General features: G+C 36.7%; 3 protein-coding genes and 1 long non-coding RNA gene across 4 annotated transcripts; 3 read left to right on the forward strand and 1 right to left on the reverse strand.

Moving 5' to 3' along the window:
* Positions 1 to 1,086: 1,086 nt before the first annotated feature.
* Positions 1,087 to 8,106, forward strand: LOC110866525 (DNA gyrase subunit B, chloroplastic/mitochondrial). Its single transcript, XM_022115674.2, has 21 exons — positions 1,087 to 1,344; positions 1,436 to 1,598; positions 2,644 to 2,724; positions 2,801 to 2,914; positions 3,040 to 3,096; positions 3,282 to 3,383; positions 3,460 to 3,610; positions 4,043 to 4,119; positions 4,254 to 4,364; positions 4,549 to 4,619; positions 4,707 to 4,848; positions 4,964 to 5,062; positions 5,155 to 5,283; positions 5,352 to 5,466; positions 5,614 to 5,681; positions 5,767 to 5,880; positions 5,952 to 6,068; positions 6,683 to 6,736; positions 6,812 to 6,917; positions 7,006 to 7,136; positions 7,834 to 8,106. Exons 1-21 carry the CDS (start codon positions 1,205 to 1,207, stop codon positions 7,900 to 7,902), a joined length of 2,211 nt encoding a protein of 736 aa, XP_021971366.1. The 5' UTR covers positions 1,087 to 1,204; the 3' UTR covers positions 7,903 to 8,106.
* Positions 8,107 to 10,037: 1,931 nt separating this feature from the next.
* LOC110866516 (trihelix transcription factor ASIL2) lies at positions 10,038 to 11,562 on the forward strand. Its single transcript, XM_022115666.2, has one exon. It carries the CDS (start codon positions 10,339 to 10,341, stop codon positions 11,257 to 11,259), a length of 921 nt encoding a protein of 306 aa, XP_021971358.1. The 5' UTR covers positions 10,038 to 10,338; the 3' UTR covers positions 11,260 to 11,562.
* Positions 11,563 to 16,159: 4,597 nt separating this feature from the next.
* Positions 16,160 to 22,884, forward strand: LOC110866509. The gene is made up of 4 exons (XR_002551400.2): positions 16,160 to 16,257; positions 19,901 to 20,086; positions 21,897 to 22,099; positions 22,320 to 22,884. It is a non-coding gene; the product is annotated as an uncharacterized LOC110866509 (long non-coding RNA).
* LOC110866502 (sulfoquinovosidase) lies at positions 17,183 to 21,901 on the reverse strand. The gene is made up of 8 exons (XM_022115652.2): positions 20,836 to 21,901; positions 20,264 to 20,396; positions 19,917 to 20,132; positions 19,653 to 19,808; positions 19,321 to 19,573; positions 18,411 to 18,811; positions 17,702 to 17,818; positions 17,183 to 17,623 (listed from the first exon to the last, which is right to left on the reverse strand). Exons 1-8 carry the CDS (start codon positions 21,780 to 21,782, stop codon positions 17,288 to 17,290), a joined length of 2,559 nt encoding a protein of 852 aa, XP_021971344.1. The 5' UTR covers positions 21,783 to 21,901; the 3' UTR covers positions 17,183 to 17,287.
* Positions 22,885 to 24,000: the final 1,116 nt, after the last annotated feature.

Consider the following 24,000-nt stretch of genomic DNA (forward strand, 5'->3'; position numbering starts at 1 on the left):
GTGCAATCACGTAATGATTTATATATGAATGTGTAATCACGTATTATGTAAAAATAAATAAAAACTTTTAAAATAGTATTAACAAGTTTGCCATTCATGTGGGCATAGGGGGCTTTCCGGGCCTAGGGGGCTTTCCCCTTGTTAACAAGTTGAATTCGTTCATGTTTACAGTTTATCACAAACTAAAATGTACTCGTTTTGGCAAGAAGTTGTTTGGACCTGTTAATTGATTTTTTCATAACATGTTAACTATTTTCTTCTGTAAATATAAATACTGCTAAAGACCAAATGCTGTTGTGGACGATCCATATGCAAATCTTGCGACAATTGGTTAACATGGTTAAGAGTCTTGGAGATCTTCAATGCACTCTATAAGGTGCTTCGTCATTGATGTTGGAACATTGCTGCTGGAAATTTGTAGCTAATTTCAAAAATGGTCTTAATATAGTAACTAAGAAAATGTTACATATACAAGTAAATGATAAAAGTTGAAATTCATCACATGTGCATATATTTATGCATGTGCACATGTTCATTAACACACAAATATGACATTTGTACATCTTTATTAACATGTAACTTAAAAATTACATACTACTTAATCCAGTTAAGTTATTTTACAAATGCTCCTAAAAATAAAAAAAGTGTAAGAAGACATTATAGAGTAATAAGTGTCCAAGAACTTAAAACCTAAACCCACTATACCACCACCGAAAACCTAAACACCCACCACCACCCAAAAACCTAAATTCAATCATCATGTTATATTGATAGAGCTCGTAAAAGTTTAGCAAGACTATTAAACCAAAAGTCAATCAATCCCTGATCAAAACTAACTTCAGAATATTTGATTTTCAGTCCGATCTTGTTCAAAACGAAAACGAAAACTGAATTTCAAAAACTAAAACACTATCGTTTCAAATTTACATATTTTTTTTTCCCAAAACATGTATTTGGTTGATGCTCTAGTTTGAAGAAACAAACCCATTTAAATTGGTTTAAACTTTTAACAATATTACATGTGATTAGGGTTTTGGTCCTTTTGGAGAGATAAATAAAAAAGAAAAGAGAAAAAAGAAAAAGTAGGGTTTATGGAATAAAAGTAAAAACCCAATTCCCACCCATTTCGACTGCTACAGCCATCGTTATCTTCTTCTCCAATCGAACCCCAAAACCCTTTATTCCATGTACAGTCTCTAGATAAATGGCTCTTCTTAAACCCCATCACACAACTTATTATCACTCACTCCGTTTAATCATGTCTTCAAGGTTCTTCATTCCCACTCACGGCCTCTTTATCTCCTCTGTTTCCCCCACCCCACCATCTCTTTTCCTCAAACCCAGGTACAAATTCTCTTCATTGTCATAAATCTTACACCTTTTTATCTTATTATGTGTCTTTCATGCATTTCTTGTTGTAATTTTGACTTTTTAGGTCAAATTTGGGGGTGAGGACATTGTTGACCAACAGGGTTTTAGTTCCGAGTGTGTTGGTGCCTCCAAGAAGTAGTTTTATTTCGTCTGCTTCATCTGGGTCTGTTGCTGAAGTGAAGAAAGGGAAAGAAGGGCCTGACCGTTATGAGTCTGATAATATTCAGGTGAAATATCTTATTATTTGTGTTTATTACTGCAGTTTTAAGAATCATAATAAGATAGTTAGTTGCTTAAAACTTTAAATGTATTTATCTGTTTTTTTTTTTTTTTTTTACCTAAGTAATTGCAAGTACTTTGCATTTACTACCAGAGCTGATTTTTGCTATTTCAAGTAGCAGTTGTAAATTTAAGTTAATTTCTAAACACCATCCGAAACAAACGAGTTTTTTCTAATATTATGATTTATGAACTATTGCTTTGTTGAGAGTCATGTACTTGGTTTAAAAATGTGTGCAACAGGCGCGTATAACGCGCCATGCAGCGATGGGAATGCATTGTTGCAGTTGATGCGATTACATGATGCGGTGCCTTATGCAGTTGACCAGTGTTTGAACAAATAAGACCATTGATTGCAATGGGTCTGAGTTTTTCATATCCGATTGAACGAATTACGAATCTGACCATCTATTGAGCAATACGTCTTTTGAACAAGTTAGATTGTCGATCGAACCCGAGATAATGAGAGACTATCTTATATTTTAATGTTTAAAAGTTAAGAAGTTAAAATGGTATTTATAAATATCTTTCAGTATTTTATAATAATGAATGCTTCACCTCTATAAATATCTGCTTTTGTGGTCAAAACGCATTGGAGTGCCTTACTCCTTGTAAAACCAAGGTCATGTATAGCATACGTGTCTATATGATATATAAGGGGTTGTTTGTTTACCTCTTAATGGTTCATACCTCTTACTGGTTCAACACTTAATGGTTCAGACTGTTTGTTTCGCGAGCAAATGTCTCAATGGTTCAGACATTTGCCTCTGAATGGTTAAGCATTATACGGAGTCTAAATGGTTAAAGACCTCTAATCTGAACTGGTCAGACATTTGCCTCTGAACGGTTAAGCATTATACTAGCGTTTAATGGTTCAGACCTCTTATTGGTTCAACACTTAATGGTTCAGACCTCTTACTAGTTCAACATTTAACCATTCAGATGTTGCCAAACAACCCCTTATAGTGTCATATAATCTCTTTATCATTTCAGATATTAGAAGGTTTAGATGCTGTGAGGAAAAGACCTGGAATGTACATTGGAAGTACGGGGTTTCGTGGTCTACATCATTTGGTATCGTTCTCACTTTATCTCAAAACATTAGTTTCTTCCCTTTATGATGCTTATTGTTTTATATCTATAAAATCAGGTTTATGAAATACTGGATAACGCTGTTGATGAAGCCCAAGCTGGTTTTGCTTCAAAAGTCGACATTGTCTTACTCGCAGACGGGTCAGTGTGCATCACTGACAATGGACGCGGGGTATGAACTTATATATATAACTTAAAAGCTGTTGCTATATAGCGAGCGAGCATAATGGAGAAACGAGTAAAATGTTTTGAATATTAAAATGATTATCAAACTGATATTTCACATTCATATTGCAGATCCCGATCGACTTGCATCCCGGGTCAAAAAAGTCCGGAGTGGAGACCGTGTTGACTGTATGTTCCGACATTCATCTTTTAACTTACGTTACTAATTTTGTCTATTAACACAGTGTACGATAGGATAACGATCTTGAGTGATGTAGTTGCTTGTTTTTTTTTTTTTTTTTTTTTTTTTTTTTTTTTTTAATTTTAGTTATTAGTTGGCTTACTTGCTGCTAACTTTACATCTAACTATGCAGGTTTTGCATGCTGGTGGAAAATTTGGTGGTGCAAGTAGCGGTTATAAAGTCTCGGGTGGACTACATGGTGTTGGGTTATCCGTAGTAAACGCGTTGTCCGAGGTGCTTATCTTAAAGCTTTTAATCCTTTTGTAAGTATCAACTTGGACTTATTTTCTTTTATTCATCTTTTGTGCAGAAATTAGAAGTTACCGTTTGGCGAGATTGCAAGGAATGCTATCAAAGTTATACTCGCGGAAAGCCCTTTAAACCTTTAGCATGCAAGGCTCTTCCACATAAATTACAAGATCGTACAGGCACCTCTATAAAGTTTTGGCCCGATTCCCAAAGTATTCTTCTCATTTATTACTTTAATTTTTTAATCGAATAAAATGCCATTTTCATCCCTGTGGTTTGGCCAGTTTTGTGACTTTCGTCTAAAAGTTTGTTTTTTTGCATCTGGATCTAAAGGGCTGAAATCTTGCCATTTTCATCCAGCTAGTTAACTCCATCAATTTTTCTCCGTTAAGTCAGAGGTATTTCCGTCTTTTTTGCTAACGAAAAAGACAAAAATACATCTGACTTAACGGAGAAAATGGATGGAGTTAATGAGCCAGATGAAAATGGCAAGATTTCAAACCTTTTGGATCCGGATGCGGGAAAAAAACCTTTGGACGAAAATAGCAAAACTGGCGAAACCTACGAAAATGGCATTTTACTCTTTCTAGAAATTTAACTTAAAGAAAGCATCTTTTTACATGTGATTATATCTTGTAATTCAGTATTTACATCTGGAATGGAGTTCGATTACGATACTATTGCTGCACGTGTTCGGGAGCGTGCTTTTCTTGTCCCTGGGGTAGGCTCATTTTTATCTCTTAAATTTCGCTTAGATGTCGGCATGTTGCAAATTTTGATTCACATGTAATTTAATGGGTCAGCTCGGGTTATGTTTTATGAGTATTTATTGTCGTTTTTTTCGAATACTGACAGCTAACTATAACTCTGAAAAAAGAGGATAAAGACCCTGAGAAGAAACGATACGATGAATATTGCTTTGCTGGAGGACTTGTTGAGTATGTGAAGTGGCTAAATGCTGATAAGGTGCTTGCGATTGTTCATTTTATCACATTTTATTATTATTATTATTATTATTATTATTATTATTATTATTATTATTATCATGCCCTTTTGTTTTTTAGCTAAGTTACCGATTGTATTTATTTCATATTTTTTAATATTAGATTATCTGCTTCAGTGTGACAGTTTTTTTTTCTTTCTGATTTAGCAACCACTTCATGACATCTTGAGCTTTAGAAAAGAAGCAGACGGGATAACTGTCGATGTAGCTTTCCAATGGTAAATAACTAAATACTGTAACACACAAATTTTATGATTATTTTTTACATTAAAGTTTTTGAGATTCACTTGGGTTTGTATCATTAGGTGTTCGGATGCATATTCAGATACACTGCTGGGATATGCTAATAGCATACGTACAGTTGACGGTGGGACCCACATAGATGGGATCAAAGCTTCACTAACAAGAACTATTAACAACTTTGGAAAAAAGTCAAAGCTTATCAAGGTATTTTTACCATCTACTTTTCTAAAACACTTAAAAAAGTATTATATGAAAATATGAAATACAGGATGTATATGAAATTGATCCATCGTTATTGACATAATTACCATGGTTTCAGGATAAGGATATCAGTTTAAGTGGCGAGCATGTGAGGGAGGGTTTGACCTGTGTAATTTCGGTCAAACTTCCAAACCCGGAGTTTGAAGGGCAAACAAAGGTAATTTTAAACATCATCCATGTTCTTTCTTATGAAAATCTTGCACTAACGGAGTGAAATTTCGTTTTTCTTTTACATTATTTAATTGATAGACGAGATTGGGAAATCCCGAGGTGCGAAGAATCGTTGACCATTCACTTCAAGAATTTTTGACCGAATACCTGGAATTGAATCCCGATGTGCTTGACTTAATCCTCTCCAAGTCCCTTAATGCTTTAAAGGTATGTCACATGTTTCAAGATTATTTCAGAACATCATTTTCTTATAAGTCGTTTATTTATATCACTAGGCAGCTCAAGCAGCTAAGCGGGCCCGTGAATTGGAGAGACAAAAGAGTGTTTTAAAAGTGTCGTCTCTTCCAGGAAAGCTTGCCGATTGTTCAGCTACAGATCCCGAAAAAGCAGGTAATTTCCACTTATTTTTCTTTTGTTTTAACTATTTGTAGCGGATTTTAAAAGAATAACATTGTAACACCGGTACTTATTAGTTTAGTTGCAGATATTTCGATTCATATAAGTATAGTAATCTATAAATTTTGTCACATTTTGCAGAGATATTTATAGTTGAAGGAGATTCAGCAGGTGGAAGTGCAAAACAAGGTCGTGATAAGAACTTTCAGGTGATTTAAAACAAAAAGGCTTAAACTTTTTTTATTTGGTTATAATTGAAAATTAGGTGATAGAATTGTATTCTTTTTTTTTCAGGCTATTCTTCCTTTGAAGGGTAAAATATTAAACGTTGAAAGAAAAGATGAAGAAGCAATGTACAAAAATGCGGAGATTCAAAGTTTAATTCGCGCACTTGGCCTTGGAGTGAAGGTTTATATCTTTAATAAAATCTTTTTTTGTTTGACTTTTGTTGACTTTCACTAGCCTTGCATGTGTTTCAGGGAGAGGATTTTAAAAAAGATGGTCTACGGTACCATAAGATCATAATCTTGACTGATGCTGATGTTGATGGTGCTCATATTCGCACATTATTGTTAACGTTTTTCTATAGATATCAGGTATTTGAGATGATCTTTTGATTCTAAGTTTCTGAAATTAGCTATGTTTGCCTTGAGACATAGTTTATAAAATGTTTTAGATTAAAATGCCATTTTCGTCCCTGAGGTTTGGCCAGTTTTACAACTTTCGTCCAAAGGTTTGTTTTTCGCATCTAGATCCAAAAGGTTTGAAATCTTGCCATTTTCATCTGGCTCGTTAACTTCATCCATTTTTCTCCGTTAAGTCAGGGGTATATCCGTCTTTTTGTTAACTTAAACGGCAATTCGGTCTTTTTTAGGGGTATTCGGTCTTTTTACATAATGTGAAAAAGACCGAATTGCCCTTTAAGTTAACAAAAAAGACGGAAATACCCCTGACTTAACCGGAAAAAATGGATGGAGTTAACGAGCCGGATGAAAATGACAACATTTCAAACCTTTTGGAACCAGATGCGGAAAAACAAACCTTTGGACGAAAGTCGCAAAAACTGGCCAAACCTCAGGGACGAAAATGGTATTTTACTCAAATGTTTATTAAATGTTTTTTTTTTTATAAATGTTGCCACTTTAATGGGACATCATGAGATGGAGAGAGTATTATATGTTCTTTGATTTAATTGTTCATGCTTTTGCAGAGAGCTTTATTTGATGAAGGCTGCATATACGTTGGCGTCCCTCCGCTATATAAGGTTTGTTATTCTATTAAAGACAAAACTGCCCTTTCCCGCAAGTCTTTTATTCATTTTGGGTAATTGATTATTTAGGTGGAAAGGGGGAAGCATGCACACTATTGTTATGACGAAGCGGAACTTAAAAAACTTCAGAGTTCCTTCCCTTCAAATGCATCATATCATATTCAGAGGTTCAAAGGTACACGACAAGATTATTCATAAAAATTTATACAAGAAAAGTAATACATATAAAAAGCACCGTATAATTATATGTATTATGATGTTAGGGTTGGGAGAAATGATGCCGGCACAACTTTGGGAAACTACGTTAGATCCAAAAACGAGGCTATTGAAGAAACTGGTGGTTGAGGATGCGGCTGAAGCAAATGTTACATTTTCTTCACTAATGGGTGCTAGGGTAAGAGTCGTTCTTATTATCATTATTATTGTTATTATTATTATTATTAAAGATATTGTAAGGTATCACCTATTCACCGATACACACAAAAATTTCTTACAGATCATCGTTTGATAATTTAAAAGAAAAATGAAGTGCGATAGAGGGTGACTTTAAAACCAAGAATGATAATATGTATATGTGCATGTTCTTGTAAAACAAAATAAAAATTAGAGTTAAATGCCATTTTAGTCCCTGTGGTTTGGGCCATTTTGCTAGTTTAGTCCAAAGGTTTCATTTTTCGCCCGTGGGTCCAAAAAGGTTACCGTTGCCATTTTAGTCCACTGAGATAACTTCATCCATTTTTTCTGTCAACGAGAAGGACAATTTGGTCATTTTATATGTAATTCTGTTAACTAGAAGGGTAATTCGGCCATATAGAATGACCGAATTGCCCTTTTCGTTAACAAAAAAAAGGGAGGAAGTTAGCCGAGTGGACTAAAATGACAAACCTTTCTGGACCCACAGGCGAAAAATGAAACCTTTGGACTAAACTGGCAAAATGGCCCAAACCACAGGGAATAAATTAACTCTAAAAATTAAGTTAAGAATAATTGTAGTAGTGGTTTCTCTCCAAATTTTGTGGCTTTATGGTTGAAATTAGGATATAAAATATCCCAAATTTATTGATATTTTGGTAACAAATGAAATGATTTAGGTGGACGTTCGCAAGGAGATGATTCAAAAGGCTGCAAGGAAGATTAATTTGAAGCATCTTGATATATGAAGTTTATGTTGTGATGTAGTAGAAGGTGTTTCTTTTGTTAAATTGTACAGAAAAAGAAAAGGATTATCCAAGTAAGATATTGCTAGATCACCTCCATTTGAAAACAATTTTTACAAATTTTTTGAGGTTAATTTGGTATTTGTAATAGATTTTACTCGGTATGGGTTAATTGGAGGTGCATTTTATTGATGACTTATTGAATTGTCTTGTCTGTGTTTTGTAAAAAAAAAAAAAGAATTAATATTAATTTATTCAAATGGAAGTGTTATGAAGTGATTTAAGTTAGCATGATGGGGTACAAGTTGAGACAAAAACAAGTTTAAAACATACTTTAGCATATTATAATATTTTTAAACTCGAAAGGCTTTATTTCTAAGTTAAAATGTTTTATTAACTAAAGATTCAGTATTAGGAAGGTCAGTTTTTGAAATATATGTTAAGCTTTCAAATCACTTAATGCAGAGCTAAATAAGTTTGACCAATGGGGTGGTGGTCTATTGCCAAAGCAAAACCTTTAAAACCTTAGGAGGGGAGGTATGTGGTTCAGAAAGGGTACACAAGTTGCATTGAAAGAATGTATGTATACATTTATTATAGGTAAAGATACAAAAGTTGAGATCAAAATTTGAGAAGTTGATGAGAAAAATGGCAATTGTTCATAAAAAAACAGATGAAATGTGAGTGACAGCTCAGCTTGAGCACACTTTCAAGATTTTTAAGGTGAAGGAAGAAGCAAAAAAAGACTCTAAATATGCAGTTTTCTGAATACAAATGTGGTTATTTTCCTTGTAATAATCTTCATCCTAAAAATTGTTTCTTTTGTTTACAAAGAGTTGATTACTTGGATGATTCATGTGGTATCTTGTAGCCCCAAGATTTTGGAATGGCGGGTTCGGTTCTCATTGGTTGTATACCTGTAACACAGAGAGTCCTTGACGCTAACGAAAGTTATAAAATCTATTAAGAATTTATGACCCCCCCCCCCCCCCCCCAAGCATTACAACATATAACCTAGCTGCCATCGTTAGATTTTTAGCGAACCCGGTTTGCTTTCCCTCTCGGGGAAAGATGAGAAAACTCACCTTGTATATGAAAAATGGTTGTTTTCGTCAACATACAAGGGGTGCGGTGATTACTACCAAAGATGATAGTAGTTTACTACATTCATTTTCTGTCAAACACATTTCCATGTTGCGGTCCTGCGTGGGCGCGCGCAGAGCGGCGATGGAAGTGTTGGCACATGTGCACACTTTACCGCACATAGCGATGCGTTACAAAACCGCATCCTATTGTTACACAAGTGGAACTGCCGCTTTGACTTTTGTAACCAACCAGCAAGTGGTATGCCCGGGCACTGACAACAGCGATCAGCTGACCGCCCAATACGCAACTGCCCAAACCACATGCATAAAGCTGGTGAACAGACTGACAACCCCAGCAGGCCACGCAGTGGGTGTTCCTTCGTGCAACCAGTACAGCAGGACACATACCTCCGTGTGCGCCCAACGCTCCCGTGACCTGCGCTTCTGTCACGTCTACAAAAAGCTGTAAGTTGTCAGTCGGGCCCTAGGCCCATCAAGCGGCCCATTGGCCCTTCTCCTTTACTCTTCGGCTATAAATACCCATCCCGAACCAGGTTTGAGATAACGCTAATCTGCTCTCTCACAATTACTACTTAAATACTTATCTTGCTCCCAAGCAAATACTTATTCTCACGCCAGAGGGTGGTAACAAGGAGCAACCCCCACCCCATTCTCCTTGTTGCGAGTCACGGTGTGTTTTTATTGTGTAAGAGACGGATTAGAGAACGACCCAACCATTGATCAAGAAAAGAAGAGATTAACCCTACTTAACGAGACTCGACCCGTGAATAACCTCTTCATCGTATAAGAGGATATGTCTTCTTATCTAATGGAATTGACCAAGCTATTATTCAAATTACCAAATTCGATTTCTTCACTAATTTTATCTCTTTTATCTTCAGACAACAACTTTTGAAAACTAGTGTAAATGAAATTATCACTATGATTATTATTATTATTATTATTATTATTATTATTATAATATGATCCCACGTATATAAATTTTCAATAGTACGTTTTTTTTTTATAAAAAAAATAAGGATTTCCATAATGTAATGTAAAGGTGATATAGTTGAGAAACACAAGATTAGAAGCAAACGTACAAGTGAGTAAAGCCATCCGTGAAAAGCTATAGCACGTACAAGTAGTCAAAGCGAGAGATAACGTCAGTTACACGTCGGAGTTGGAGCCGTACATCGGCGAGAAGATATGCCAGTAACAACAACACAACGGATGCCAACGGTACCGACACCGACGCTTCACCCACTTGTACTCTTCTCTCTCCCTCTCTATATCTATTTATCACTTCCCCCAATTTCTCCACCGTTAACCTAACCCTAACCCTAACCCTATTATGGCCGACAATTCTCCCTCTCCGGCCTCCGCCCATACTCCCTCCTCCCGTCCCATCCCCTTCCGTGAAGACTGCTGGTCGGAAGACGCCACCGCCACGCTCGTTGAAGCCTGGGGCACCCGTTACGTCGAACTCAACCGCGGTAACCTCCGTCAGAAGGATTGGCAGGAGGTTGCCGACGCCGTTAACGCCCGTCACGGCCACACCAAGAAAACCAGACGGACCGACGTTCAGTGTAAGAATCGGATCGATACGTTGAAAAAGAAGTATAAGGTTGAAAAAGCTAGGGTTTCGGAATCGAATGGATCGGTTGTTAGTAATTGGAGGTTTTATTCGCGGTTAGATACGTTGATTGGAGCTGCTGGATCGTCGAAGAAGTCGTCGTCGACGTCGCCGCCGACTGCTGTGCCGTTGCCGTACCGGAAACCGCCGTTGACGGTGATGAATTCTCAGTTTCATCAGCCGCTTGCGATTCTTCCGCAGAAGCGGCCGCTTCCGGTGGCTGCCGCGGTTGACGAGTCGTATTTTCGGAGGAATTATTCGGCTGTGGCTGCCGCTGCGGCTGCAGCGGAAGAGGATGGATCGGAGGATGAGGATTCGTTAGCGAGTAGCGAGGATGAAGGTGCTGGGAGAGGAAAAGGTGTCGGGAACAACGGTGGAGGAGGCGTAGGAGATGGAGGAGATACAGGAGGTTCGGACTCAATGAAGCGGTTGGCGATGGCGATTGAGCGGTTTGGAGAGATATACGAGAGAGTTGAGGGAGAGAAACAGAAGCAGATGATTGAGTTGGAGAAACAAAGGATGCAGTTTACTAAAGATTTGGAGGTTCAAAGGATGCAGCTGTTTATGGATACACAAGTTCAGTTGGAGAAGATTAAGCAGGCGAAAAGAACGGTTTCTGATGATGATGTTTATAGTTGAGGTTCTCGGTTTTTCAGTTCCAGAAGAAAGAGGTGATCTTTACATTTTGATGATGTTTGTTTTCGGTCATTCTGACTTGATGGCAGTTATCTATTTGCATTCTGGTATTTATGCATGCTGAAAAAGAAGGTATATATGATATCTGAATGATTTTGAAGAGGATGGTTTTAACTGTAAGAGTAAATTTTAAAATTGGTACCCAGTTATATTTTATTATTAGATAAGAATATCAATGCTGTAGTTTACTTTTATTTAATATGATGGTAGACCCTGTTAATCTTTCTTGAAGGAATTTGGTGTCAATAACTTTTGTTCTTTTTTAATTTGCACCATATACATGTTTCTGATAAAGAATGTATTAAATATCTTCTTATACAATCATCCATGAGATGTATTGAATAGACCTGTATATGCTTGTGTTTGGAACTTTTTTTGGAAACAAGTAATGATTCATGTGAAGGGTACAATGGCCGTCGAAGTCAAGTGGGCCAAGCGTTTTTGGTTAAGTTGCACGAGAGACTGGCACTGTTGGCTTTGAGCCATGGGAGCGGTCTGAGCAACATTGGTGCACCACAGACCCTGCGTGTTATACAAGTATGTCAACATTGCCAGTTTCATTCCTGCATGATTATTATATTTGTTAAATGTGGCAAGTAACATTGTTGCGGGGTTTAAGGGGGCGTTTGGTTTAGTAGTAGGATGATACCCCTTTGGTGGGTTTAGAATACACCTAAAATATGTTGTTTCATGTTATTCTGCTTTAGTTCTTACGGATGAGAGGCTGAAGGCACGCGTAGATCTTTCATTGCATTTGCATAAGAAGGTATTTAGTTATTTGAAGTTATTTAAAGGTATTTGATGATGGGTCCTTTTATGTAGAATAGTGTTTTCAGTGCTTGTTGAATGTGAATTAGAATCATATTCCCTCATGTCGTCGAAGGGTCATATTAAAAGTTGGTTTGAGAGGTTTAAACGGGTTAAAACACAAGGTTATGGTTCAGTTTACGTTTACATGATCAAGGTCATATTATGGATATCATGTTCCATGGCAACTATATGTATATTGACTCGCGTTTGCTCGAACAGAGTGCTAAAGGAGATACCAACATATCTCTTCTCCTATCTCAACCTAGTTGAATCTGTACCCTCTTGAACAAAGGTGAAGTTTATACATTTGTGTACAAGTATTTGCGTTTCTCATGCTGATGCTAGAGGTGAAGGATCTTGGGATAAACATATCATTGAAAGGCAACATCATCCGGTCAAGAAGTCACGTCCAATATTAAGCAGTTTTTTCACCATTGCTTCCGCCAGTTGTTACTTGAGCTGCTGCCATGTTTGCATTCTTGTATTCCAAAGATTTATGGTTATAAATGCCCCTCCATTTGTTTGAAGGCATCTTTTTTGTCTTCCCTCTGCGTATTCTCTTCTTACTACCATGGCTTCTTGACCATCGACCATCACACCGTGGGTGGTTAAATGTAGGGATTTTTGCAGTCGAGAGAGGCGTGGAGGAAGGGCATGATGATGAAGAAGAGATGGGTAGGTTTAATCTAATCTAATGAGAAAAATAGACCAAATTGCCGCCCCCATGTGGCTTGTATTTAGTGTTCCCTCAAAACGTCAATCCAACAAAAGAACGAAGTTAGTGATATACATAAATGAAAATGGTGATTGAAGTAATTAATTAAGAGAGAATAGACAAAACATGCCATTTTCAATACACCCAGAGAATGGACAAATATGCGTGAAGACTGTTGAGCGGTTAAACCGTTGGGTAGTCAGAACTCTTTTTACCCTTCGGCTTTCCCATTTACACCGTGGGGTATGGTGTGGCGTGAGTTGGGGGCATGGTGCGACACGTGGAGCATGGGGCACCCAAGACCAAAAACCAATTTCAAAGGGGCATGGTGGAGCGTGGCTGGGATGGCGTGGAAAAAAAGTAAATTTCAAAGGGCTAGTGCTCTTGGCCAATGAGGTTCTGCCATGTCATGTGGGTAGTCCTGCCCAACGCCCGGGCTGAAACCCCCGCCCAAGGGGCCACGTCGAAACCCAAGCCCATCCGGAGTGGTGACGTGGGCGTTTGTACCCAACCTCCGCCCCAACCCCCGCCCCATACCCCATAGTCTTAGTGGATAAAGGGAAAACAAATGGATAGTGGTTTAACGTTGGATTATAGATTTAGTAAAATTTTAAAACTTGAATACCGTTCAAGTAAAATTTTAATCCATTAGGAATAGCCCAATGGTGTTGGTGAGTTAGATAAGGTGTAGAATAGTAGGAGGTCATGGGTAGGGGTGTAAACAAGCCCAGAGGCTCGAGAGCTACTCGTGATCGGCTCGGTTAAAAGCTCGAACGAGCCGAGCCTTAACGAGCCCGAGCCCGAGCTCGAGCCTGAAATAGAGCTCGTTTTGTTATCGAGCCCGAGCTCGAGCCTGAAATACAAAGCTTGTTTAGGCTCGCGAGCCTAAACGAGCCTATACAAAATTTAAAATTTTTTATATATAATATATTAATAATGATGATAACATGGATGAGCCGAGCTAGAGCCGAGCTTTGGCTCGTTTAAGCGATGTTGAAGTGAGCTCGAGCCGAGCTTTTAGCTCGTTTAAGGTTGTTCTCAAAATAGTTCGAGCCGAGCTCGAGCTTTGGGTTTTACTCGCGAGCCGAGCTCGAGCTCAAAGTAGTAGGCTCGAACCGAGCCGAGCTCGAGCTTCATAAAAACCTAACGAGCCGAGCTCGAGCCTGGTCGAGCTCGGGCTCGGCCCGACTCGTTTACACCCCTAGTCATGGGTTCAATCCCCATGGTATGCAAGTTTAGCCATTAAAAAAAGAATACCGTGTTTTGGTATTCGTGTGGAGACCAAAATGGGTGAAGTACAGAACGGTACGCGTCACATAAATTACTACATTAAATCTCAGGAGAATAATTGGAATAATTGTGACTGGTGTTTTATGTTATAAATTGGTTTAAAGTCCAATCACCTTTTCCTTACCTTCAATATTCCTGTTGATAGACAATTCAGAATTTGATTAGAAGTTATAGTAGCGATTTTGTCACAATTCATTTAACTGAACACAGGGCCGTCTCCGAGAATGTAAAAAAAAAATTTGGCCCTGTGCGAGATAAAAGACCGGGCCCTACCCGCCACTCGCCATATAATATAAACTCTTCAATCAATCAATCACATATTCACCAATCACATATTCACTGAGACTTGCGTCGGCGCATCCAAGCGCATCACAAAACGCGATTAGTCAGCTTCTTTTAATATTTAATGGGTTTGATAAATGATATTTATGTATGTAAATTCAAAAGGATACCATAATAAACTAAATAAAAGAAGAAACAAGGTACAAAAGTTAAATAAAATAAAAAAAAGCTTGTTAAAATTGTTTTTATTTCGAAGTGAAATGGATATATAAATAGTTTATATAATTGTCTGAAGTTAGAGTAATTTATAGTTTTATACTACAACTTTAAAAGTAATAATGTGTTGGGTTATAAGTAAAGAAAGGCCCACTTTATGTGTTGAAACTAGGTCATCTTCTTCGTTGAGAAGCACGGGTTGTAAACTTTTCTTTTCATAACTGTCGCTCTATTTACATATCCGTTCATCGGCCGAAAAAATTTCCACTGTGTTCTGTTTCAGTTTTTTGCCCTTTCAACAACAGCAACGATCTCAGTCCAACTCGATGCTCTTCTTCCTTACGGACCCTGTTACGTTTTTGGCCCTGAGCCGGCGCCCACCCGGCACATGCTCATGGCCGGCCCTGCCTGAACATTTCAAATTAAACAAGTTTTGGTTTCTTAAATTATATTGAGAAGCGAGTACTGGCATATCGATACCGTACTGGATCAACTGATACCAATCGAACATCGGTATCGGTGTTTGTTTTTTATTCTAGTTTCGATAGCTTTTCATTTGGTATTTAATTTGATTTTCTCTATAATTTGTATTTGTTAACTTTTAAACAATATCTAAATGTGCGATACATTTAACAAAAAAAATGTTAACACTCTAATGTAATTTCTCTCTATAAAAAAAGGAAGTTGAATAGTGCCACTATGCTAACACGAGCCTTGAAGGCTTTGCTAATGTGAGCCTTCTTTTAGCATAATGGAAGGCTTTGCTAACTTGAGCCTTTTTTAAGCCTTTGCTAACTTATACCTTTTTTTTAATGTATAAAACAGATAGTGGTACGGAAAAATTGCTTTTAACTTTCAATTTCTTTTTAAAGAACCGAGCAGTGCAGATGTCCTTTTGGACATATTTTTGAACTTTTTTTTTCTTGTTTGCAATAACAAGTGCATCGACATCGACCGAGTTCATGTTGTTTTCTTTTACACGTACCTTTGTTATTTACCTTATATTTTATATTTTATTATTATTTTGATGTTCAGAGCCAAGCTATGACGCAAATAACATTAACATATTTAGATATTATTTTGTTTAATTTAATGAATTTATTCATCGGTTGTCATGGTGTGCAATATGTAGCAAAATTCAATTGCCTCCTGATGCAACGCGAGAGTGACTACGACCCTAATTATTATTGAAATTAAAGTTGTATTCAAAACTAAGAACATTATGGTATCCTAAATTATAATGAATACCAATACCTTACCAAATCAAATTCATACATGTTTCTCATTACATCACTTGTGAGAATCTTCACTACTTAAATTTGAATTAAATTATTTATTTTAATCAAGAAAAGCCTAATATATGATTCAAAAATCTTTATTGATTAATCAAAAATGTAATTAAGCAAGAAAAGCCTAAGATATGATTCAAAAATCTTTATTGATTAATCAAAAAAGAAAAATGTTTAATTAATTAAATATTAAATAGAAGAATATAAAATAAGAGTATATCCAATAAATTTATGCGAATAAGTTCATCAAACAGTGGAATAAAGTTGTAAACTGGTATTCCCGGATTCTATTCTACTAAATCTTCATCCCCAATTTGAATTTGAATCTTCAAGTAAAAGGTCAGTTTTCTTATGCTACACAACATGTTTGTGCTTGTTATCCATTAATATTCATCAATTAATGCACTAGTTTAACTGCTTACGCATTAATCGCCTCAGTTATACTGACCGCATCTACCATCTGTTTGAGTAAATAATATGTCATCTGAATTTATGCGTTTGATTATGAGACTACGTGATAATTCAGTAGACCTAAACCCCTCTTTCAAACAGATTATTGTACGGATGTGGAGTTTCTAACTGATTACTGTGATGAAGAATTAAAATGAGATGATTATATATAGGTAGTTTTGATGATAAATAGTTGCTTGCTCTATTTGCTAAGCTGCCAGTATAAAACCACAAAATCGTCAACAATGACAATTAACGGTCACATAGCATGATCAAGAATCATTACGTGAACAATCAGGAACAAGCACGCGGTAAATAAACTCGTTTTGGATTAAGATCAATAGAACATACAAAGTGAACGCTCAAGTTTCCATAGTGTACGCATGACCTAAAGTGCTTGCACCTATGACTGTTCACTCTGCCTAAGTGCATGCATCATCAACGTGATGTGCGACTACACACAGGATTCCCGACAACTTGTGTTCACCGAGTCAAAACCTATATAAAATCAAACTAATTGACACATGAACTTTCTATTTCCTTACATTCACTACTGTGAAAACCTAATTTAGGACATAGTCACATAAGCGTTTTTACCAAATTGCTTGTATCCTAGCGGTATCAAGGTGTTTGGTAAAGGTGTTCGTCCGCAAGTGGGTGAGGTAACTAGTCACATGATGGACATTGGTGTAGATTTATGAGCAGGTTTAGAGGGTGTGTGAGTTAGCCGTTTTAAAAATAGAAAACTAAAAAATTATGAGCATTTTTCTTCATCCAGACACTCCAAAGTTTTCATCGGCTTTTAAAAACACAATAACTGGGTAAGCAGACACCCTATTTGAATTTGTAATAAAATGTACACTTGTGAATATCATTTTCTAACTTCCCTTTTGGCCAATCAACACTGTGCCATAACTATTCATAAAATCCTGTATTCTCTCAGGTTTCTTAGAAATTCTTCCCCAACAATAGATCCATTTTTAACAAATATTGCTGGATAGCCAATTGGAGCTTCAATATAGGCTTCTGAACCTTGTATGTCATATAAATCTCCGGTCCATATATGTTTCCAAACACAAGTTTCTCCAACCGGAAAATACGCTTTCACTTTCTTTTTATGTTTATCAAGTGTGGGGACCACCAACATCTCATCACCAACTAAAAACTGCTCATAGGTTAACTTGTGTACATGATCATCGTTAGGGTAATGCAGAAATAGATGTCGAACAACTGGAAGACCTTTTTCACTAGCTTCCTGTGTTATAAACATAATTGTTTGTTAGAATATTATATTCAACTATTGTATGTTTTATATAGATAATGAGTTTATCACCTGTACGAGATGGACCCTGTAGAATTTCCATGCTTTGTATACTTTCGCAAAGCGTGCGAAATGTGATAACGTTCTTTCATTTGAATAGAACTGACTATTAACCGATGGCTTGTTTCCCTGTTCAAAAATAAATAGACCCAAATTAATTCTAGGTTTTTATTCACTACAAATACACGTTGGGTGACTTTCGACTTGGTCATTCCCTGTTTCCTTTCTAGCTAATGTTTTATTTGACCCATTTGACCTATGCAGTTAATATCGGTGATATATCACCGATATATCGGCTATCGGTCCCCATCTAAAATATCGGTCTCGGTACTGATATTATAGCGATATTGACCAATATATCACCGATTTTCCCGATATCAGTAACTTCTTCTTAGTTCTACCATTCGTCTTTCTTCTTATTGCTACTATTAGTGTTTTAAGTCTTAATTAGTTCCTGTTTGCTACAATTGTTAGTGTTTTGCAAGTTGCAAAAGGTTAATATATTAATGGTAGGAGAGTATACTGAATTCTTAGTGTTAAATTGCTATATATATAAATTCTACATGATATTAGAATTATCAATATCCCACTGCGATTACCGATATCTCAAATATCGGTCCTTGATCGATATCCGATTTTTTACCGCGCATAGCCCAAACCAACCAACTTGGAATTAAAACGATGGAAACATCCATCTCTATCTAGTATGAATATAACTTACTTCGTGTGTTCTGTATATTGTTGTGAAGGCATTCAATTCCATCCATCTTAATAGCAACTCTTCATCTCTTGTATACTTAAAAAAGGGTATACTTACTGCACAATAACCTCCAATATCGCTATGATTAAACGCATAACCACAAAATCCACTACTTAGCAAACCAACAACCGCACTTTTTATCCCGTCATTAGCCTGCCAGCTCACCATTTGATCCCCTTCCCAAAACAGCGTTGCCCATTTAGGCGTATTCCTAAAACCAGCTCTCATAAAGAAAACTAATGACTCTGAAGGGTCTTCTTTTACTTTCCCAACCAGTGTCTTCTTCCATTCTTCCGTAAATTCTCTGTTTATTTGGGCCCATATTTCTGGATATCTATTATGAGCCGAAATAGGATCTTCACCTGAAAATGTTTATATTCAATAATAATCAGAGTTAGAAAATAGTGTTGTAAGAATAATGCTAAAAACACCCTGCTGGCTGGCCTTTTAGATCTATACATTCTGTTACAAGTATAAATGTATAATCAATACATTTTCACTAAGCGGTATAAACTCGAGTTACTATACGTTTCAACTCCACCGCAACTCGTGGTACCATTTTTTAACGTAAAAAACACTATTTTCTTGCGTGCTTATTTTTAAGTACGTTTCGTTATAAATCCAAGTTGGTTTACGTATCGACGTAAATTGTCTCTCGGTAATGAGTCAGGTCAAATGTAATACGTTTTCGTGCTTATTTTCATGTGCGTTTTTAGTTGGTCTACATCTTGACGTAAATTTTGTTCGAAAACAAGTCGGGTCAAATATTTGACGGTATAAGTTCGAGTTACTTTAAGTTTTGACACCGCCAGAAAGCGCAACGGGTCAAAATACTAGTTATTATATAAAAAAGGTATCTGGGATATCAAACCTGAGTAGATGCAAGCATCAACAGGAAGACCTTCACCAAAATCCGCCATCCATCCCCTAACACCATCATCCACCATTTCTTGTAATATTTTCTTGAACCACTTTGCGGTATTCGGGTGCGTTAAATCCAACATTCCAACGTCAAAAGCTGTATTAGGAACCATATATGTTTCTCCATTCTTGTTTTTTACTAAAATATCCAACTCTTTCGCCTCTAAAAACAGGTTTCTCTTTGCGTTTGGCTTACTATCCATCTGAACATTCAAATAAGTATTTTTAAAAACTGGCTGATAATGTGCGTATTGCTTTATGATTAACGGAGTTTATACTTACCGGAGCTAAACAAGGATTGCAATATGTCATCGTTTTAATGTGTTTTGCACTAAGATCCTTAATTAGTTGTTTCCATCCATGATACCGTGTTTCATCGACTTCCCAATTCCACCAAAGTTGTGATCCGATTACCGTTTTTCTCTCACCTACCCAATCCTGCACAAACACCAAATATAAGTAATAGAACATGAATGCAGTAACTCCTAAAATAATAACTTTGTTTTATATATTTCTTATTGTGTTTGCAGGATATGTGTATACTACCTGCAACCAGAATGCCGATATTGGTACATCATGAGCCACCAATTCTTCCCAAACATGGCGAACTTTATCTGTTCCACCTTGCATTCCCACAATGGCACCCGATATTATCCAATCAGGAAGTACAGGTGGTCTCCCGATTGACTCGGTGAATTGTTCAATCAACTCAGGAGGTGAGTTCCCATACAATATCCTACCTTCAACACAATCTCCGTGTATCTGAAACCATCGGTTATAAATTATTTACATTTTCATAATAGCAAACTAAATGAAATTATATGCCGATGATGCTAATATCATTGAAAACTAGGTGCTTTGACCTCAAAAGTCAAAATGCATCTCCAATGTACCTGTATCTGAACTCTGTCATCTTGTGTTAGATCAAAGACTGAATAATCATAACCTTCTAGGTAAAGAGATCTCATCTTTGAAGTCATGTAAAACGGTGACGGTGCGTAAGTTGTACTCCAATCACCCCCGGCCCTGCATGACGATATCACATGGCAATGTTTCCTTGGTTATTCTCTTATCACACACACACACACACACACACATAAGGTAGTATGTACAAGTGCATTATACGGTTGTCAACATATAATATGTTCTTAAACATACGTGCCCCTACACACAGACAGACACACACATATAAGTTGGGTAACGGATCAAAACTGGAGGGGTTAGGTTAACCCACAAACACTATATGTACTACTTTACTACCCTCCACAAATTTAGCCTCATAAATATTGCAACCCAGACATAGTGGATGCGTTGAGGAACATGTTTGACCCGTCTCCTTCTAGCTATTCGCCCTCTTGAGACGATACACAACTTAAATGCATAACTAAATGGATCGAAATTCTACATACATATGTTTGCAATCTAACACATACAGGCATACATACATTATTATTTACTATATTACCTGTAGCTAACCAGATTAGCAGCAAATGTAATTGGTTGATCACCTCTCCCAATTCCTTGTTCTTGAACAAAAATTGGCACTTTTCTTCCCTTAAAATCCACATGTGAAAATTGTTCTCCAAACCCAAAAAATCTTTCATTTTTTTCACTTGAATATGTAAAACAAATTCTATTAAAACACTCATCATTTCCACCATCTTTCATAGCTACACTTTCCTCCTCACTACTTGAATCCATCACAACCCGTTTCCTATTTGAAAAAGACCCGAATAACCGGACCCGAATCTTTCTCGTTCGGGTCGGTTTTCGAAAAAACCCCTTGTAAATTCTTGGTGAAGATACAAGATTCTGTTTTCCAAGTTTTATTTGAAACCCAATTTGATTATTATTCTTTTGAGCAAATAAAAGCCTATACTTTGCATAACTATGAACGTCTTTTTCTAAAGAATACCACTTTTCTTGATTCAACACACTTTTGTTCTTCCTCATACCGAAAACCCGACCCGTTATTTCAACAACAGGGTATTCGGATCCAAATTCAACATACCCAGATTCAAAATCTTGTTCATTTTCTTTCGAAACCTTAATATCTTCAATAGTTTGATGATTACATAGTAATCGAACATTTCGATCTTTGATCATGAATGATCCCCTGCTTTCTGCAACCTCTGTTTCAGCCATTGCAGCAGAAATGAATGGTTGACCAGGGATTGTTGACCATATGGATCTTGTAGGTTGAGATTTATGAGAAATAGACACACACCCACCATTTTCTGATCTCCAAGTTAACTGAAAATCACTTCCAATTGTGAAAATATGGTGGTGTGGAAGGGTAGTTTGGTAATTTAACAACAAAGTTCCTTGCTTGATGGATAAAGATTTTGGGTTTGATGGGAAGGGATTGTTGAGATGTTTATTGTGTTTCTTGGTGATTTTGAGGGTTGACATTTTTGAAAATTTGTGTTGTTAAGTTTCAAAAGGTTTGCTTTTTATGGGATGCTGATCAGCCAAATCTGGATTCAGATTCTAGAACATGTTTTTTGATCTAGTGTGAATTTACAGGTTTGCCCTCATGGAATGACATTGCTGGCTGGGTTGATTGGTGGGAATTTACTATTTTGCCCTCTTTGATGCTTGTGGAGAAGTGGAGAGAGTATGAAAGGTTTGACTTGTAGTGTAAAATGGGAAGAAAAAGCACGGAACTTGATTGGGCTATTTGAGCTTTTACTCCTAATTTGGTATTATAGATTTTCGCACTGTCATGGGTGAGTTTTTTTTTTTTTTAAAGGTGAACTTCATTAACACAGAACCGACTCAAACCGGGCCGGCAAAAAAAACACTACAAGAACTATATATACACAGCTTTATACCAATTCTCCCAAGAACAAGCTTTGTGTTTCGACCTAGACGAAAACCATAAAAACCTAACACCTTTATGTCATTAAAAATATTAACTACCTTGATGGGGATCGAATAAAAAACCAGGGCGTTCCTCGGCTTCCAAATGCACCAACACCCAATCATAATCAACCCTTGGACGATGACCCTCTTGCTGTCTGAAATACCAACTTCATTATGGAACTCGAGAAGATCCCGGAATGAAAAGGCGAAAAAACTAGGAATTTTACACCAAATTGATAACTGTTGCCAAATTGATATAGCTACCCAACAACTTGTGAAAAGGTGTTCAACGGATTCATCACAGAAATCACAAAGAGGACACAACACATTTTCGATAGTGATGTTCCTATATCGGAGGACAGATCTTGTCGGAATCCTTTCCTGCTTGCAACGCCAAGCGAAAATGGGTGAGTTGATAACCGAACTATAACCTAGTTAACTGATGTAATTATTGACTGATGATTCGGTTAAACCATAACTGAGTTAATCGAACCAAACAATACAATGTGGTTCGGTATGTTTCGGTCATTGGAATTCATCAGATATTTTTTGTTACAAAAATTAGGGTTAAAACCATGGTTGCAAAAGTCGCTAGGCGCTCCTTAGTCGGTCGACCGGGGAGTTGAGAGTACTCGGTCTAGGCGGAGAGTATTCAGGGGGTATTCGGACATGTTAAATTATAAAGAAATTACTTTTTGGAGATTAAATATATGTCAAATAACATAAATTTACTAACATTTATAACAAAATACGTGAAAATGATATTCATTTTTTAATATGATAGGCATAGAAATTATGCTTTATTAATATTTAAGTCAAACTAGGCCAAAGCTGACCTACTAGATCCAATTTTGGCCGGCGTTGACCGCGTTTGACCGTCTCTGAGTAATTAGGCGGGGTCGAAGAAAGTCGACTCGACAACCTACCTTGTAGCGACTACTCGGGGAATACCCGGCCTTGGAAACCTTGTTTTACAACCATGGTTAAAACAATAAAAAATCATTGTTCTTTTTTTTTTTTTTTTTTCTGAAAAAGCCCTAACCTAATTTTTTTAATATGTATTTATAGTCATTCAGTTGTAAAAAATACATGAAAACTTAAAATCAATGACTTGCTGGCGTAAAGTATTAAAAAAGCTGACTCTTAAGTATTAAAAAAATTTAATATATAAACATTCAACAAAGTATTAAAAAAGCTGACTCGAAGTATTAAAAAAATTTAATATATAAACATTCAACGTTTTCCAAACAAAAAAAAAAAAGAGAAAATTGTACCAACTTAAAAGTAAAAGGTCTTAAAAACACGTATAAAAATGTTAATATATAAACATTCAACGTTTCCCAAACCAAAAGAAAAAAGAAAAGAAAATTATACCTACCCTTAAAAGTAAAAGGTCTTTTTTAAATAAAAGTTAAAAACACGTATTTTAGACAGGTTTATGGTTTTTAATATATAAAGAAGTTAGCTTATTGACTTTTTATGTAGGTTTTACAATTTGAGTTAATATATCATAAGAACATTGGGTATGGGATCGGCAGAGGGGCCCCCCCTAGCCACGTCGCACACCGCCCCCTTGGGGACCGGCTCGACACATCCGTTGGAATTCAGACGGTGAAGACGGGGCAAGCTGGTGGGCCCCCCATCCGACTCTCTATCCTCCTTTATATATATTAATATATTATTAATGGTGGGGTAGTCTTGGTTAGTCCCCACACCCTTCGGTAGTCCCCACATCCTTCGGTAGTCCCTAAAGAGACTATCCTCC

This window comes from Helianthus annuus, chromosome 1 (assembly GCF_002127325.2).
Source record: "Helianthus annuus cultivar XRQ/B chromosome 1, HanXRQr2.0-SUNRISE, whole genome shotgun sequence".
NCBI lineage: Eukaryota > Viridiplantae > Streptophyta > Magnoliopsida > Asterales > Asteraceae > Helianthus > Helianthus annuus.

What these genes read in the sequence shown, in the direction of transcription:
- LOC110866525 (XM_022115674.2), top strand. Translation starts at nt 1,205, where the DNA reads ATGGCTCTTCTTAAACCCCATCACACAACTTATTATCACTCACTCCGT. An exon ending in GTCGTGATAAGAACTTTCAG is followed by an intron (nt 5,682 to 5,766) that starts GTGATTTAAAAC and finishes TTTTTTTTTCAG; the next exon opens with GCTATTCTTCCTTTGAAGGG. An exon ending in GCGTCCCTCCGCTATATAAG is followed by an intron (nt 6,737 to 6,811) that starts GTTTGTTATTCT and finishes TTGATTATTTAG; the next exon opens with GTGGAAAGGGGGAAGCATGC.
- LOC110866516 (XM_022115666.2), top strand. Translation starts at nt 10,339, where the DNA reads ATGGCCGACAATTCTCCCTCTCCGGCCTCCGCCCATACTCCCTCCTCC.
- LOC110866502 (XM_022115652.2), bottom strand. Translation starts at nt 21,782, where the DNA reads ATGTCAACCCTCAAAATCACCAAGAAACACAATAAACATCTCAACAAT. An exon ending in GCTAATCTGGTTAGCTACAG is followed by an intron (nt 20,397 to 20,835) that starts GTAATATAGTAA and finishes ATCGTCATGCAG; the next exon opens with GGCCGGGGGTGATTGGAGTA. An exon ending in CAATATACAGAACACACGAA is followed by an intron (nt 17,819 to 18,410) that starts GTAAGTTATATT and finishes ATTTTTGAACAG; the next exon opens with GGAAACAAGCCATCGGTTAA.